Source organism: Mauremys mutica, chromosome 20 (assembly GCF_020497125.1).
Source record: "Mauremys mutica isolate MM-2020 ecotype Southern chromosome 20, ASM2049712v1, whole genome shotgun sequence".
Lineage (NCBI taxonomy): Eukaryota > Metazoa > Chordata > Testudines > Geoemydidae > Mauremys > Mauremys mutica.
The window spans coordinates 1,088,337-1,105,793 of record NC_059091.1 but is presented as its reverse complement, the minus strand read 5'-3'; the positions used below and the strand labels follow the sequence as shown (position 1 = coordinate 1,105,793).

The 17,457-nt window shown below is 44.7% G+C and overlaps 2 protein-coding genes across 4 annotated transcripts in view; one reads left to right on the top strand and one right to left on the bottom strand.

Annotated features, from left to right (window-relative positions):
* CERS5 (ceramide synthase 5) overlaps positions 1 to 11,890 on the top strand; it is a 45,591-nt gene extending 33,701 nt beyond the window's left edge. Inside the window, exons 7-11 of one of the 2 annotated variants that reach the window (XR_006574535.1) lie at positions 3,218 to 3,346; positions 3,663 to 3,769; positions 6,035 to 6,191; positions 8,134 to 8,238; positions 10,606 to 10,734. Coding sequence is in view for 1 of the 2 variants with exons in the window: in XM_044994809.1 (XP_044850744.1) it covers positions 3,218 to 3,346; positions 3,663 to 3,769; positions 6,035 to 6,191; positions 10,606 to 10,758 (546 nt within the window). In the remaining variant the exon portion in view is untranslated. Of the gene's footprint in view, positions 1 to 3,217; positions 3,347 to 3,662; positions 3,770 to 6,034; positions 6,192 to 8,133; positions 8,239 to 10,605 lie in introns of both variants that reach the window. The other variant, XM_044994809.1, reaches the window with a different exon arrangement.
* A 4,670-nt stretch (positions 11,891 to 16,560) lies between these two features.
* On the bottom strand, positions 16,561 to 17,256 carry LOC123353602 (cytochrome c oxidase assembly protein COX14). 2 transcript variants are annotated; one of them, XM_044994833.1, is made up of 2 exons: positions 17,103 to 17,256; positions 16,561 to 16,959 (listed from the first exon to the last, which is right to left on the bottom strand). In XM_044994833.1, exon 2 carries the CDS (start codon positions 16,948 to 16,950, stop codon positions 16,771 to 16,773), a length of 180 nt encoding a protein of 59 aa, XP_044850768.1. In that variant the 5' UTR covers positions 16,951 to 16,959; positions 17,103 to 17,256; the 3' UTR covers positions 16,561 to 16,770. The 2 variants fall into 2 exon arrangements, with proteins under 2 accessions (XP_044850768.1, XP_044850767.1); XM_044994832.1 differs by having other exon boundaries at positions 17,077 to 17,237.
* Positions 17,257 to 17,457: the final 201 nt, after the last annotated feature.

Genomic DNA, 17,457 nt, shown 5'->3' with positions numbered 1-17,457 from the left:
TGCACCCTCATGAAGAAGTCTGGTTCTAGGTTAGCATGCAGACTTTTCCTTTCTTGATTCTGATGCTCAGTAGCTGAGTTGCATAGCTGAGGATTTCAAGTAGTACTGTCCTTGCTGGTAATGTTCAGAACTTGCTTCATGTCCTGGACAAGTGAGGAGCTTGTTGAGGCATCTGATCTCTAAATAATCATTTAATTGGCATGTAATGAGGGAAGCCACGTGTCCTAGGCCATTCAGTATTCAGAATGTGTACTTGCCCCATACTGGCATCTTATCACCAAATGACTGTCTCCTCGTCATCAGGAAAGGGAAGACAGTTCCTTTCCAAGGGCTGGGCTGGGATTGGTCCATGCTTAGTGCAGGTTCAACTGTGATTAAATTGGTAGGTGACGCCCACATTGTAGGGTTAGCAAACAGTAAGGGAAGAACCAAGTAACAAATGAACCTGGAGCATAGAGTTACACAGCTGCAGGCAACAGTGTGAGTTCAGTCTTAATGTTAAGTTTGGTGGCTAGGATAAGGGGGAAGAATGAATGAACAACCCCACTGTTGTTCAGCTGTACTGAAGTAGGGAAGAGATGAGTACAGCATGGGGCCAGTGTCCCTGTGTACCATGCTTACCTGGCAGTGCTGGTGCCCACCTTCACTCTCGCAGTGGGACAAATGGGCTGTGCCCCAGAGGAAGAGAAGCTAACAGCCAGGTAATGTTGAAATGAGGGATAGTGCAAGAAGAATCTTGAGCTCCTGGAGTACATTCCCAATGTATTGTGATGCCGCACAGGTCGTTGTAGTGAGTGTCTTCTACTCTCCAGCATGTCCCTGGGTGTTACTTTAATTCAACTGAAGAACTCAGGGAGACCCCTCAGAAATACTTTAATTCCTCACCGCTTCCCACTTTCACTCTGTCTGGTCATAGGGCAATAGGAAATTCAGGCAGGGAGACAAGAGTCTGAAAAGAATCATGTCTCAACTTTAAACTTTCTTGACACAGTTTTTTAAATCCTTAAAATTATGGATGTAAATGGAGGTACTATAAATGTTTAGAATGGAGCCACAAAAGGTTCCACAAGGACAAGGACTGTTGATTAGAGAAATAAATGAGAAGATATTTACTTGAAGGAACCAAGCCTCTTTGGGTTACTTGTTTAAACAGTGAAGTTTGATTGAGTAGCAATCATGTTTAACTAAACCTGGTCTTGATCCATTAGAGGAGCTTATACAGAAGAGCCTTGCTAAGGTTTGATTTGGGCAATCCCGGGTTTCATTAAGCGAGATTAAATATTGTGTGGAGGTTTAAAACACAGGACAGATAGATCTATTCCTAGTTCTGCAACTGACTAATTTGTCTCTCATTGGGTGAGGTATTTTCCTCATCTCTAACACTGTTGTGGGTGGTGTGAAGCTATGCTCATTAATGTTTGTAAAATGCTTTGAGAGCTTTGGATAATAAAAGGTCTCATGGGCTACTATATTTACATTGACTGGTCATTAGTATCCATAAAATAGTGACAATACCAAATGAGGTATGTATATAAGTCAAATCTCCATATTGTAAATTCAGAGCGAGTCCTCATGGGTACCTTAATGCCAAAGCAGGTCAGTTGGATATAGGATGACTAGATGTCCCAATTTTATAGGGACAGTCATGATTTTTGGGTCCTTTTCTTATATAGGCTTCTATTACCCCCCCCCACCCCCACCCCCTGTCCCGACTTTTCTCACTTGCTGTCTGGTCACCCTAGTTGGATAAAAATTGGTGCTAACTGGCATTTCCAGGAGCTGTGACATTCACCTGCAGTTAAGCAGCAATCCAAAAGATGTGGGAATTATTTCTACCTTTAGAAATCAATGACAAGATTTCCAGTCTTATCTTTACAACTGAATGCCTCGCTGAACAGGATGAGCAAGGGGCAGAGACTGTAGCAATGATTTAAAAAAACGATCCATGTGAATAGCAGAGTGATGGCTGGTCATGATCACTAAAATCTAATTCCACTCTGCTGAGTTTTAGGCATTGGCTTAGTGTTTGTCCTTGGAAAACAAACTCACAGTTCAGAGGAAACCAGCGGTTTATCACTCTTGCTCTATAAAGTGATCTATAAAGTAGGAAATTGTCCCAATTCTTGTATTGACTTTGTCGTCCCCTTCCTCCCCCCTTCCCCCCCCCAAAAAAAATTAGTCTGTAATTTCTGGATTTGTTCTGTCCTGAAATACAAAGTCAAGCATGCTACAGTAGATCTTGCAGCTGCAGAAATGGAGAGAGAAGCAACTGGGGCACTGTTTTTTATTCATTTTAATAAAGAATTCAGCATTACAAAATTGGATTAATTTACTGCTTGAAATGCCTTTACAAAGATGCAAATACAGGATGTAGATATTGGGGGGCCTATGTCAGAAAATTGGGCCCATTTTTGTGCTGTAGAATTTTAATGGACTGAGTTGCTGTTACTGTATTGCCGGGCATGCCCTGGTGTATGGATCACACATGGCCTCTGCTTACCTTACTTCTGGTGGACTTTTCCCAGTTGATAGCAGTAATATCAGGTCTATTTCTTATTACTCATGTCAGCGAGTTCTAGAGTAGATCTTAGGGGTACATCTACACGGCAATCAGAAACCCGCAGCAGCAAGTCTACAGACTACAGCAGTAAAAACAGCCATGTAGGTGTTTTGTCTTGGGCTGAAGCTCGGCCTCTGAAGTCCACCCCCCTCCTTGGATTTCAGGGCTTAAGCCTGAACACAGCTATTTATAGTGCCACACCTCAAGTCTGTAGGCCCAGGCTCTGTTACTCACTGCTGCTTGCCGTATAGACATATGCTAGCAATGCAGTCATCCCAAAGCAGGGAGAGTCAAAGTGCAGGCCGGATGTTGGCCTCTAGAGTTTTACAGTGAGGCCTGCAGATGTACTTATCTTTGCTACGGAGCTGCAGCCCAAGGAGACTACTGTAGGCCCCAGCATGCAGTGTTCCATCTTGATTGAAGCAAAACTGTTAATCACTATGCAGCATGCTGGGACCTGTAGTCTCTGTTGTCTGCACCTCCCAAGTAAAGATGATTGTGGCTGAAATCTGCTCTGCTTTTTGCAAACAAGGAGCTTGAGAGTCTGACCTAAAATTACCATGTTGCCCTTTTTTTGTCAGTCCTGGTGCCCCCATTCTAAGCCTCTGTGATCATTTGGCTGCCAAAGATCCCTCACATTTCATCTTCCCCTTTCAGGATTTCCTGATCATGTTTGTCCATCACTTGGCTACAATTGGACTCATTACATTTTCCTATATGAATAACATGGTGCGGGTGGGAACTCTGGTGCTATGTCTACATGATGCCTCAGACTTCCTTTTAGAGGTAAGTTTGCCTGCTGCTTCCTGTCTGAGCTTTGCATCCCTAATGACAAAGGAGCACGCTCTTGAGGCAAGAGGATAAAACCTAGCCTCTCACCCCTCACCTTCTCCCCACACAGTCCAGGCTGGATGTCCCATAAACACACACTGCTGATTCCACTCTGTTGGCTTTTCCCCCATGACATCTCCCAAGTTGATAATAGTCCTTAAATGTTCCAAACTCCTTGGTGACTTAATGGCTTGAGTGCTCCAGAACTGTTTTCCGTGTGATCAAATGATTGTGTCAGGTGAATGCTGTTTTAACACTGTGTTTTTCTCAGGCTGCAAAGCTGGCCAATTATGCTAAGTACCAGCGCCTGTGTGATGCCACCTTCATGCTCTTTGGTGTTGTGTTCATAGTCACTCGACTGGGTATTTACCCTTTCTGGTAAGTACCTGGATCAAAAAATAGGGTCAACTATTTTTTCCTTCGCTCCTCTAAAGGCAGCCTTTGTATTGGGGATCCTCTCACTCATTACAGCCAGCCCCTCAGGGCAGCATGAAGCTGCAGCCCTCCCAAGTGTTGCTCAGGAGCAGCGCTTTGAGGTTTTGTCAGAGTGGTTTCTTCATGTTTTGCCATCTACTTGTAGGGGCACCCCTAGGGTGAGCAGAGAGTCCAAAAAGTGCAGCTGAATGCCACCCCCAACTGCAGGGTGAGAACAATGCTGATCAATTGCAGCCTACTCTCCTAGCCAGTAACTGCCAGATATCATACAAATCAGGCTTGTCTACACAGGGAACTAAGATGAATAAAATAAAGGTCTGAAGTTAAAGCACCCCTAAACCCTTTGTGGATTTGGAGGGTTAAGCTTCAGTAAAGGCCACTTCTAATTGAGAGCATTCACCCAACAATTTAGTTTGCATTAACTTCACACCATTAGTAAATTCGTCCAGACTTTCCCGAGTGTCCCTGTGTAGATGAACCCATAGAACCAAAGGTGGTTTGTGTCTTGTGATTTTAAGATCTTGTAAAAGTTGAGATGCCAATGAGGCACATCCTCCCTGAGGCAAGGTTCTGTTCGTGACCCTCTGCTTTATGGTCATCTGAAGTACCTAGCTGGTCTCAAAAGACTGTCTGCCCCGACTCCATATTCTAGCTGCATAGAGCTTGAAATAGGTATTGGGGTATTTTTGGATTTAGAAATCTTAGCTAAGATGTTTGTAATTAATCATTCTTGAATGAGATTCCCTTTCCCTCCACACACATGTGGACAAAGTCAGACTTGGTGGGATTTTTTTTGCTGATGGTTGTATTTGTCCATGTCTTGTTTTCCTTGGGAAGGTGTCTTGTAAGGTCTGCTACACCTGAGTTTGTCTTTGTCCTATATCCTTATTTTGTAAACAGCAGAGGCCTACTTTCCCTCTCTTAGGGATGTATTTCTGGGGTAGGATAAGCTCCTATTTAGTTTTAGTTTTGTCCCTGTGGCAGAGGCACCAAGGGCCCTTGGATAAGTATCCCTATTTATTTTTGTATAGCTCCAAACAAATATAAAGGGGTCTAGATAGGGAAAATGTCAGTCACCTCTGCCTGCCACAAATTATGCTCCCTTCAGAGGGGCGGGAGTTACTGCTTTACGCTGACAAATGAGGCAATCCTCTTTGTGCTCTTCACGCCATTGTCTGACATGATCCAATGTGCTCTCTGGCACCACCCTGACACTCAATGTGTCTTATAAATCTTTAATGTGGTTTCCACTGGCTGTAATGTAATTCCTCAGCCTCATATGGAGAACTTGTAAGTCGCTGGTTGCATCTGAAGGTGCTATGCTGTTCCCTTCCCTGATCAGTGATGTAATGACATGAAACTGCATGCTGACTCCACCACAAGCTGGTTCCTAGGTAACCATTATTTTTTAACTGCAACTAAGGCTCTGGATTCCCTCCCTGAAAAGTTAATTTCTCACTTTTTCAATAAATGCTGAAAGCAAAGTGATCTTTGCAGAGATTTTTTTAAATCTCCCCTAGTGACTACTTTATAAACAGTCATCAAACTGCTCTATTAAATTCCTTAAGTACTGCCAATAAATCCCAGTGAAGAGAACAATGCCATAGCCATCTTCAAGGAGGCACCTGGCTTTGACCCACTAGTTGGTTTTCAATTCCTTTGACTTGAGAGAAGGGACAGAGGAAAAGGCTAGGAGCAAGGGAACAGCAGCTTCACTGTCAAAAATTCTTCAAAGCCCCCAGGTGGCAAAATTCCTTCCTGACCTTTACATGTGGTCAAGATCGTCTATGCATGTGAATAAGGCTCATCTCTCCACTCAAAGCCATATATACATCCCAGACAGCATTGGTGATCCAAGCAATTGCCATCTCTTCCTCTGATGCCATTGTGGATGCTGATTGTACCCTGGAGAAAGAGGATGGGAAGTGGATTTTTATATTTAACCTAAATTCTGAGTCTCCACATCTTCTCCTATTGCTGCATAATTCAAGTGACTTTAACCCAAGTCCAGCTTCGGGCTTTTCTCTACTGGGCAAGGGACAGTAGATCAGGGGCATCACACTGTGAAAAGAGGAAAGCAATAGAAGTTTAAATGGGACAGAAACCTATTGTTTATCTGCCCAGTCAGCTCAGTTCAGAGTTGGAAACTGGGACTTCTAGTCAAGCAGCAAAGCAGCCAATCTAACAAGCTCCTTGATTTTCTTTCAGGATCTTGAATACGACCTTGTTTGAGAGCTGGGAGCTGATTGGCCCTTATCCTTCATGGTGGTTGTTCAACGGATTGTTGGTAACCCTGCAGGTTCTGCACATCATCTGGTCCTGTCTCATCATTCGCATTGCCTACAAGGCCCTGATGCGAGGAAAGGTAAGGGCGCCTGTGGCTGGGCTGGCTCCTCTCTCACATAAGTGCTGAGGGGATCAGGGCATCTGTTTGAAAATCAGAGGGAGCCTTCTGCATTGTTCAGTGAGGCCAGTGCTGGCTCCAAGGTAAGGGGCAGCAGGTATGCTGCTTCTGTAAGTGACTCACTTCATCTAGGGATGACGTGGCCCAAGTGTATACATAGGGAAGCACACACTTCTTGATGGTCTGGCCATACAAGTGAATAGTGCTGTCTGGGCTGATCAGATGCTTTAATGACATCATGCAGTTCAGTTTAGTTTGTGGATTGCTCTGCTTGTTCTGGTAACTTGATCCAGGCTTTTGCCTTCCCTCTTGTGGCAGCTTGAAGACCAGTCACTCTGGAGTAAGAGGCGGGGAAGGTTGTGCTCCCTGGTTTAATCTAGAGCTGCCTAGGAGCCTCTAACTATCTTGGGGAAATTGTCCATGTTACAAAATCCAACTTTACTGACATCTAGGGTGACATGAACTCAATATCTGGAGCTCATTACAGTAATAACCCAGGACTAGAGCTGCCTGTGCATATCCCAACAGTGCAACAAGGTAATCCAGGTGAGGTTGGCAAGGGAGCTTACTGGAAACGTAGTGGGACCTGCTGACAGTGGGCTAGTGGGACTCTGTTTATAGTGTCCAGTTTCAGTGTGCAAAACATTCTGGTTAGAATGAATTCCTGATGGAGAAGGGGTGTGGACGGCAGCTCTTCCTGCAAGAGGGAAAGATGCTGCTCTCTGCTGCAAGCCCAGTTGCCTCAGCGAGGAGGTACGTATAAGTGTAGTTTGGTTAGTGTTTGTCCTAGGTGCACACTGTACTCTCCCACTTGGAGCTCGTGCCTGTCGCGCCACTTCACTCTAAGATAAGCATTTCTTGGCCTGTCTGCCACCCCAGCCAACTTGTAGAATAAAAATATAAGGGCTTGGAGCTTGGCTCTTGGAGCTGCCGTCCTGTCACCAGTACATCAAAGCCTAGATGAGCTGTTAGTGGCCTGGACTCTGATTCTAGTGCTGCTTTTTTGGGTTATACTGGAGTTCCCAGGACTCTTGCCAGGTCTGCTTATGGAGGGGCGACTCTGCTTCATCAAAGACATGATTCTTTGGAACAGAGTGCTGCGAAGTCCTTCCATATGGCTTGAAAGACACGATGGGGAGGCAGCCTGAACTATCTCCTTCTGGCTCTGATGGACATCCAGGGAACAGAAGGAAAATTTCAAGCTGTGGCTTTTAGGTAAATGCTCTGTGAAGGGGGATGCTTGTACCAGACACAATCCATGGGCTTCTAGCACAGTTTCTTTTCCCCTGCTGCCTGTTGCTGAGGATTTCCAGACAGCAGGGTAGGTGGAAGAGACAAATCCACAGGCATTTGACTAGTAATAGGCCCTGAGTGGCTTGCTGTCAAGTTCTTCCCCATTAAATCAGTGGTTTTAAGGCCAGTGGATGAAGGCTGGAGTACTTTGATTATCTTGGATCCTGCTCCCCATTTTTACCTATTTGTGTCATGGCTGGAAGCAGCTTCCTTCAGAGCCAGGCAGTGCTGTCTGATCCTCCACCAGAAGGGGTAGCTAGACAGTAACACAGATGTTTGTGCCACCCTAGCTGTTTGGGAACTAAGCCCGAATCCCACTTGTGGCTGCATTTTCACTGCCTCTAGACTATTGGGCTGGTCTCTTTGTAGGGAACTTGTTTAGCCTAAAGGAATATTTTGAAGCAGAGTTCTCTGGCAATGTGTGTTGGGGGGAGGGCCTGCTGAGGGGTGGGGAAGGAGCATGTTGCAAGGTGTGTGTGTGGTCTACTATCATTTGTTACTGTCTTCCATGGCTGCTGCTAGTTTCCCAGTATTGTATTTGTCTGTGTAGCTGTCCCCACACCTGGAGGTCTATATCTCTCTCCTCTCCTTGCTTTTCTCTCCTGACCAGGTGACCTAGCCAGGAAAGGACTAGACCCTGCCTCTGTACTCTCCACTCTTTTCTCACTCCTTTCCTCTGTGCCAGATTGGAGCTGGACAGTTTCATCCCTTGCATGTAAGTGTAATTTGTGCTTTTGCTTGTAGAGTGGACCATATGTGTGTGTGTTTCTCTCTGAGCTTTAAGACGTAAATACAAAACTGAGAGTCTCAAAAGCTGTTTGGCTTCAGATGGGCTGCATTTTGCAGCTTCCTTTAAACTGCCTGCCTCACTGTGAGTTGCTCCCACGTTAACAAGGTGTGGTTACAGATCACAGGAAGCTAAGGTGCTGGTTTGTCTAGCGACTAGAACAAGGGACTTGAGAGCCTGTTCCCAACTCTGCCATAGTCTGGCTGTGTGACTGTCGTTGGCCAGTGTATAAAAAGGTGACACCTGTTTCAGTGTTTGTAACACTCTGAGATCTGTGGATGGAGAGGGCTGTAGCAACACACACAATTATCTTTAGCTCTCACTTAAGAAAAATCAGATGGTGGAAAAAATCCTTTTTTCAAATGACTGTGGGACTAAAGCAGAATAATATCTAGGGGTTTCTGCTTCCTCTCCCTGGTCAGTTGAACTCCTAAAATGGGGTTTGGTAGGGAAAGATGGGGAACCTCCAGCTGCAGAGGGGATTCTGCACCTCCTAGATTAAGCTTGCACATGCAGCTGACCTGTCAAAACCCAGCCTAGAAATCATTAACTGGGATTGGCTTTCTGCCAAATTTTTCCATTTGTCAGGAAACTTGCTCCCAGAGTTCTGTTTGGAGTCTGTATGCCCAACTCAGAGTAGGCAGGGCTGATCCTGAACTTTGCTGGAATGTTGGTCACTGAGAAACTGCTTGCCCACTGTATACCTGGGGGGTGTTAGTTCCAGACTCAGGGGTACAGGGAGATTGCCTTGGGCTGTGCAAGGGTAGGGCAGTGCTATGGCAATGGGGAAATAAGGAGACTGCTCTCCTCTTTCAGCACCAGTGGCTTTATAGCTGTGGCATTTAGCCAGTTACTGGGTTAGTTGTGTGTGATTAAATTTGAGGTGGTGAACTTTTCGCATTGTTGTTTGCAGTGTTGTAGCTGTGTTGGTACCAGGATGTATGAGACAAGGTGGATGAAGTAATCCCTTATTGGACCAACTACTGTTGGTGAAAGAGAAAGCACTTGAGCTCCACAGAGCTGCTCATCAGGTCTGGTCATCTCTTTGGAGCTTGAAAGCTTGTTTCTTTCACCAACAGAAGTTAGTCCAATAAAAGATATTTCATCACCCACCTTGTCTTTCACATTGTCATTTGGCATTATGCTGATAATACACTGCCCCCTTGTGGTAAACTGTAAAGAGCAATTACCATGAAATTGCACGGTTGACTTCTCTAGTCTTCAGACTTTGTTCTGAAATTGTACATCAGACTCTCTCCCTGGCCAACACCCTGTAAAGCACGGAAAGAGATTTTGGAGGATTCTAAGCTTCACATGCAAACTAGACAGATCCTATGATCATAAGACCTAAAAGTGGCCATCTGTAGAGATGTAAATTATAGAGCCTCTCTAGTTATAGATGCTTTCTGCATTCCTAGTGTCATTTGCAGGACTATGAATTAACCTTTCCCTAACAGACCACCATTCAAATGTACCTTGGCTCACAAATGAGTTTGTGTACACCCATTCCTGAGAACAGGGGTTCCCAAAATGTGGTAAAGATACCACTGGTGGAATATGTGCTTGACATTTCATCAATGCACTTCACAATAACTTTTTACAAAGGTGATACATGAATCAATATATTTTTGGGAACTGATGCCCTAGATAACTAACCCACCATGTAGTTCTCTGTAAACAGAGGCTCTAAAGAGGAGGCATCTTACGCAAATTGTGATGTGCTAAATGGAGCCAGTTCCTTTTTGAAATAAAACATCAGTACTCTTTGGAGCAAACCTTAAAAACAAACAAACTCATCCCTTTTAGCAACTAAAACCGATGCTTCTTCCCACCTCCTGCTGATTACCAAAAGGTGATTGAACAAGCTGGTAACTCATAACAGTGTTAGAAATATTTAATTTGCCATTTGGAAAGGCACCTTTATAATCTGTGCTATAACTTAGCTACTTGAAGGATCAAACAGTGATATATTGCTATGGGCTCCTTCCATGAATCTGAAAGCAATAATACTGAATTAGAAGTGCAAAAGTTAGCTTGGCCAAGGCTGTACAACAAATCAGAGTGCTGGAAAATAACACATCTCCTGACTTGGTCCCCTATTCTGAATTCTGTACCTTGCTCCCTATATGTGGTTGGAAGGTCCTGCTTGTGAGGTTCAACTTTAAATAATTCAAATAATCTAATACAGGGGGCAACTCTGCACTGGTTGATCAGATAGACAAGACCTCTCTAACGGCTGTTACCTGTGAATTTGTAATTTTTCCTCCACTCCTACCTTTGATTTTAAACTTTCAGGTATCAAAAGATGATCGCAGTGATGTAGAGAGCAGCTCTGAAGAGGAGGACACGACTTCAAATAGTACAAAAGGAATCTTCAGCACTTCAAGCAATGGTGCCAATCGGATTAATGGTCATGTGGCTAGTGCCCAATGGGCAGAAGAGGAGTAAGGCCAGAGGAGGTCTCCAGCAAACACGGACTTGTCTCTAAATATCTAGATGTGTTGCACTCCACATTCCTAAGTGATCTTTAATCAAGATACCCCCTTCCCTCAAAAAACATCCATCAAATTGGAGATGGGCACAATCCAGACCAGTCTAAGGTTTCACACCACAGAAGGGACTGAGCCAATTACTAGTGCAAAAACAAAGATGCAAATTTCACTTTTTAAAGAAAATAAGCCATTTTGTATTTGTCTCCTAGTCCCATCTCTAATATTATTTGCAGAAGTATTGTGTGTGTGTGTGTGTGAGACAAACTGGTTTTTACTAAGATCAACTCAAGCTTGAAGGGATGGACATTGACTGTGGACTGGTTACGGTACCATTCCAAAAATGTTTCTTGACCCAGTGCAAGTTCAGTATGTTTTCCTGATGCACTCCAGGATCCATTTAGATTGTCTAGTATCACTCAGATACATCATGCTGTAAGCTGCCCAGGCTGTAGCACAGAAGTTTTTTTTAAACCATTTCTAAATTATCAGTCCTGCTGTGACTGTGTTACAGCCATGCATTGAATCAGATTGTGATGGACAAAGCGTGTTTTAACTTGCCATTTGGATGCTATGTGCTAAAGAAATGATAGTTTATAATCTGTGCTGTTAAGATGGACCAAGTGGTATTTGCTGCCTATTGTGGTGCTGAAATGCCCATCCAAAGTCTTAAAAATGTTGCACTCCTGACCCTAATTTAGAAAACTATCACAGCACATGCATATCTGCAACTCATGTGAATTTAAAGACTTTTGCAGGAGTTATGGGATGTGGTTGGTTATATTTATAAGACAGGACATTAGCCAAAGATGGAGCAATGCAGGTGGGTTATATTAACTTTCCACACAGGCAGAGGTTGCAGCCCTGCCTGTGTGTTTAAGACAGAAGTGAGCACTGCTGCAGCTGCCTTTCCAGCCCACTGACTTTGGAAATCAGGACAGCAGAGGCTTCACTTCTTTCTTTACTCAATGGTACTTCAGGGGCAATGGAAGACACTTGAGTGTGTCAATCATGTGCAGGACTTCAGAAATTTCTTGAGTTATTTTATACAATTGTTTACTCTTATCTCTGATTAAAAAAAGCTTCAGAAAGTTGTCTGACTTGCATTTTTACTGCATTTCTCTAAGAAGGCAGCTGGCCCTGCTTTGTAAACTTCTCACCTTGACATATTGAGCAAATTTAGCATATAAATAAGAACTCCTATACACTGCAGAAAGTTGTAGAATTGCTCTTCTTGTTGAGTTGCTTCTAAACTAGTGAACCCCCTAATGCCCTAGGGAGCATGGTGCTGGAAGGAACTGCTGAATCAAATGAGCTTTAATCAAGTGTCATGCTCTTCACACACATTTGGAAAATTATTCACTGTGTACAAAGCTTGACAAATTACCTTCATGAATATTTTCATTAGCCCTAGCTCCAGTAACTTCTATTCAATGTCCCTAAATTGCCTCAAAGTTAGTGTACCTCCCTGAACTCTCTTCTTGTGCTAAACTTTCACTATGCATTCTACTCAAGTATATCTATGGCAAGAGAACTTTATGTGTACTGGGTATCAAACTTACATTTATCAATGTAGAGTTCAAATTTGAGTGTTTTAAAGCAGATACCTAACACCAATTTATTTTCTTGGAATAGACTTAATTTTAGTTCATCCATTCACAGCAGTTAGTAATCTAGCTTTAATTTTCTTTGACTCTTCATACAAGTTTTATACTAAATCCCTGTATCCTTACACTTGTCTAAAGCCTCCATCTTTTTAGTAGTTCCACTTAACCAAAGTAAGCTGTTTTCTTTCTGGAAAATAGTCTCTGCTGCATTTCCATTACCATGGTAATGGCCAAATGCTTTTCCAAGTAGCCTTTGCCAAATCTACTTCCACATACTTCAATTACTAGTAAGGAAACTCTAAAGTTAAAAAAAGAAACTGGCTGATTCACCTGTTTTATAGCACTGTTACTCTAGTAGCAGTGAGATAAAACAGCCCAAAGTCTTGGTGTTCAGACCAGAATCTACAGCAAACTCCACCATCCACAATCCTTTTTTCGAAATAAAGGAAAGTTCTTGTAAGCATTTGCCACTTTTAGCCTCAAGTCTGTCCCCAGAATTGTCTAACATTTTTTTTAATAGAGAGATATACCTGTCTCAGAAGTGGAAGGGACCCTGAAAGGTCATTGAGTCCAGCCCCCTGCCTTCATTACCAGGACCAAGTACTGATTTTTTACCCCAGATCCCTAAGTGGTACCCTCAAGGATTGAACTCACAACCCTGGGTTTAGCAGACCAATGCTCAAACCACTGAGCTATCCTTCCTTATTGAAATGAAACTCTACAAATTAAGCTTGAAGTGAGTGTCTGGCAATAGGGAGGAGGACCCACAACTGTCAAATTCATGCATTTCTGGACAGTTTGACTAAAAAACTTTACTGTGGATATCAAACCATTGGTTACAAAATCTAATCTGCTTGGGAGCAGGACTCAGTCCAAAGCTGTCCCAGAAATTTGCTCTCCACTTCCTCAGTTTGAGTCTATACCCCTGAGCCAATGCAGTTAAACTGTCTACACCAGAAGTTAGGTTGATGAGAGAATTCTACTAGGCTACATCTACATTACAGCTGGGATCCACACTCTGACATTGATCCACTGGCAGTTGATTTAATGGGTCTAGTGAAGACCCACCAAATCTACAGCAGATTCCTCTCCAGTCAACCCCTGTATATTATACCAGATGAGAAGAGTAAGGTAAGTCAACAGGAGAGTTTCTCCTGTAGACCCCTCAGTAACTTGACCTACCCAGACATCTGTTGGGAAAATAACACAGCAGGGCACAGATTTTCCAACAAGTTCTTAAATTGTCTCCAATCTATTCTATTTCAGAAGGTGGAGAAAGCTACTGGAGGGGAAGGCTGTACTATATTTGATTTGACAAATAGCAAGGAACTGGTTGAGAATTTGAAAGTGGAAGACAAATTGGGTGAAAATGATCATGATTCTAAGGAATGGTATAGGAAGGAGAACAGCACGCTAAAGACAATGGATTTCAAGAAGGGAGACTTTAACAAACTCGGGGAGTTGGTAAAATCCCATGAGAAGCAAGTTTAAGGGGGAAAAACAATTGAAGACAGTTGGCAGTTTTTCAAAGAGACATTATTAAGGGCACAAGAGCAAACTATCCCACTGCATAGGAAAGAGAGGAAGTAGGGCAAGAGACCATCTTGGCTTAACCAGGAGATCTTCAATGATCTAAAACTCAAAAAAAGAGTCTGACCAAGTTTCCACTTTTTGTAGAATTACAAAGCATGAATATAAACAAATATGAGTATGAAGGGACAGCTAAGGCAGAAAAGCCAAGGCAGAAAATGAGATCAAACTAGCTAGGGACTTAAAAGGAAACAGGAAAACATTCTACAAATACATAAGCAAGAGGAAGACTAGGGACAGAGTAGACCCCTTACTCAATGAGGAGGGAAAGACAATAACAGAAAATGTAGAAATGGTGGAAGGCTTAATTATTTCTGTGTTTCAGTTTTCACCAAGAAGGTTAGTGGCGATTGGATGGCTAACATAGTGAATGCCAGTGAAAATGAGGTAGGATCAGAGTCTAAAACAGGGAAAGAACAAGTTAGATGTCTTCAAATCACCAGGGCCTGATGAAATGCATCCTAGAATACTCAAGGAGCTGACTGAGGAGATATCTGAGCCATTAGAAAGTCTTTGAAAAGTCATGGAAGACAGGAGACATTCCAGAAGACTGGAAAAGGGCAAATATAGTGCCCATCTATAAAAAGGGAAATAAGTACAACCCAGGGAAATACAGAGAAGTCAGCTTAATTTCTGTACCCAGAAAGATAATGGAGCAAATAATTAAGCAATTCGCAAACACCTATAAGATGATAAATAACAGTCAGCATGGATTTGTCAAGAACAAATAGTGTCAAACCAATCCAATAGCTTTCTTTGACAGGGTAACAAGCCTTGTGGATGGGGGGAAGCGGTAGACGTGGTGTATCTTGACTTTAGTAAGGCTTTTGATACTGTCTTGCATGACCACCTCAAACAAACTAGGGAAATACAACCTAGATGGAGTTACTATAAGGTAGGTGCATAACTGGTTGGAAAATCATTCCCAGAGACTAGTTATCAGTGGTTTATAGTCATGCTGGAAGGGCATAACGAGTGGGGTTCCCCCAGGGATCGATTCTGGGTCCGGTTCTGTTCAATATCTTCATCAATGATTTAGATACTGGCGTAGAGAGTACACTTATAAAGTTTGCAGACAATACCAAGCTGGGAGAGGTTGCAAGTGCTTCGGAGGATAGGATCAAAATGATCTGGACAAACTGGAGAAATGGTCTGAATAGGATGAAATTCAATAAGGACAAATGCAAAGTACTCCACTTAGGAAGGAACAATCTGTTGCACACATACAAAAGGGGAAATGATTGCCTAGGAAGGAGTACTGTGGAAACGGATCTGGGGGTCATAATGGACCACAAGCTAAATATGAGTCAGTGTCACGCTGTTGCAAAAAAAAAAAAAAAAGCAATCATCATCCTGGGATGTATTAGCAGGAATGTTGTAAGCAAGACACAAGCAGTAAATCTTCTGTGCTGATTAGGCCTTCACTGGAGTATTGTGTCTAGTTCTGGGCACCACATTTCAGGAAAGCTGTGGACAAATTGGAGACAGTCCAGAGAAGAGCAACAAAAATGATTAAAGGTCTAGAAAACATGATCTATGAGGGAAGATTGAAAAAAAATTGGGTTTAGTCTGGAGAAGAGAAGACAGAGGGGACATAACAGTTTAAGTACATAAAAGGTTGTTACAAGGAGGAGGGAGAAAAATTGTTGTTGTTAACCTCTGAGGATAGGCCAAGAAGCAATGGGCTTAAATTGCAGCAAGGTTGGGTTAGGTTGGACATTAGGAAAAACTTCCTGTCAGAGTGGTTAAGCACTGGAATAAATGTCCTAGGGAGGTTGTGCAATCTCCATCATTGGGGATTTTTAAGAGCAGGTTGGACAAACAGCTAACATGGATTGTCTAGATCAGTGGTTCCCAACCTTTTTTGTCTGGTGGGTGCCAGATGACGAGCCATGGAGGACTGTGATGGCGGATGAGCATCCACTGAAAAACCGCCAAGCGGCAACGCCAATAGGCATCACCTCCGAAATGCCGCCGACAGGCAGCAGCATCCAGAGGCGTCGCTGATTTTCAGCAGTATTTCGGCAGTGACACCTCTGGATGATGCAGCTTGTTGGCGGCATTTCGGCGGATGCTAGTCCACTGGCCAGTACATAGGTGAACTTAGACACCCTGGCAGGCGCCAGGGCGGAGACCCCTGGTCTAAATAATACTTAGTCCTGCCTTGAATGCAGGGGACTGGACTAGATGACCTCGAGGTCCCTTCCAGTTCTCTGATTCTATGTCAACTCCTGCTACGTTATTCACATAGCTTGTGTAGCGTAGGTCAATTTACCGCAGTAGTGTAGACATAGCCCTATGTCTCTCAGGTAGGTGGATTAGCTTCGCTGCCTGGAGAACCCCTCCAATCAGTGTAGGGGAAGTGTTTTAAGTGTAGACAAGCCCTCAGTCTCCCTCAACCTGCAGCTATTCAGTTTGCTGGCCTGGGAGAGGAGAATTTTAGAAGAACAGATCAAGGCAGACATCCCCCCTGTGAAGGGTTTTGAGTAAAACTGTGTACTGATGTTGATTTAAACGACTGACTTCTTCACTCAGGTGGTTCTAGTCACATACTGACAAGAGAAGAAATAAGTAAAATATTTAATTATCACATGATGATGACAGACGCTTACACAGAGTTACTTTGTAACGTCTCGCTAGGGCAGAGAAACAAGACCCCTGAGTGCGCGGGAGGAAAACCCCGAATGCTCTACGCTGGCCCGCATCTGGGATGTAGACGGGTCGCACTTGCTACCTGATTCCTGCCGCAGGCGGACTCGGCCGGAGAGCGGGAGTCAGTCCTCGGCGATCCCCGCGCCGGGCGGGCTCTGCTCGAGCTGCCGCAGGGCCCTCTGGCGCTGGAAGTACCGGTAGACTCTGGCGCTGCACAGGTAGGCCCCGTAGACCGTCAGCAGCATCATGGAGCCGGAGAAGGCCTTGTACCCGGCGTCCGCGAGCCGCTTGGCGGAGACCATCCTCGGCCCCTGCAACACACAAGGCGGGGCTCGGTCACAGGCCCGCGGGGCCCCGCACGCTACGCCCGGGACGGCGCGCAGCGAGCCCGGGACTGCCCGAGGGCCCGTCCAGGGGCGGACACTGACCGCGGCTTCGCCCGCCCGCCCGTCACCTGCTACCGGGGGCGCCTCAGAGACGTGGGGGTCGGTTGCTGTTCCGGGTCGGACTCCTCGCGCTCACCCCGCCCTCAGCCCCCGTGACCTTTCCCAAGAGGAGGCGCCCTTCCGGTCACGTGCCTGGCGGCGGAAGTCAAATGCCGGAGCGCTGCATGCTGGGGGCTGTAGTCTCTATGCGTGTCTGCCCCCCTCAGGCTGGGCGGGGGGCAGAGCAGACGGGGCGGCACGAGCGGCGATGCGCCAGCCAATGGCGGTTGCGGGGGGGGGGGAGGTGTCTCTGCGCTGGTAATTAGCCGAGCCCGCCCCAGGGCGCCTGGCACGTGACCTGCCCCGTGAGAGCCAGTGAACCAA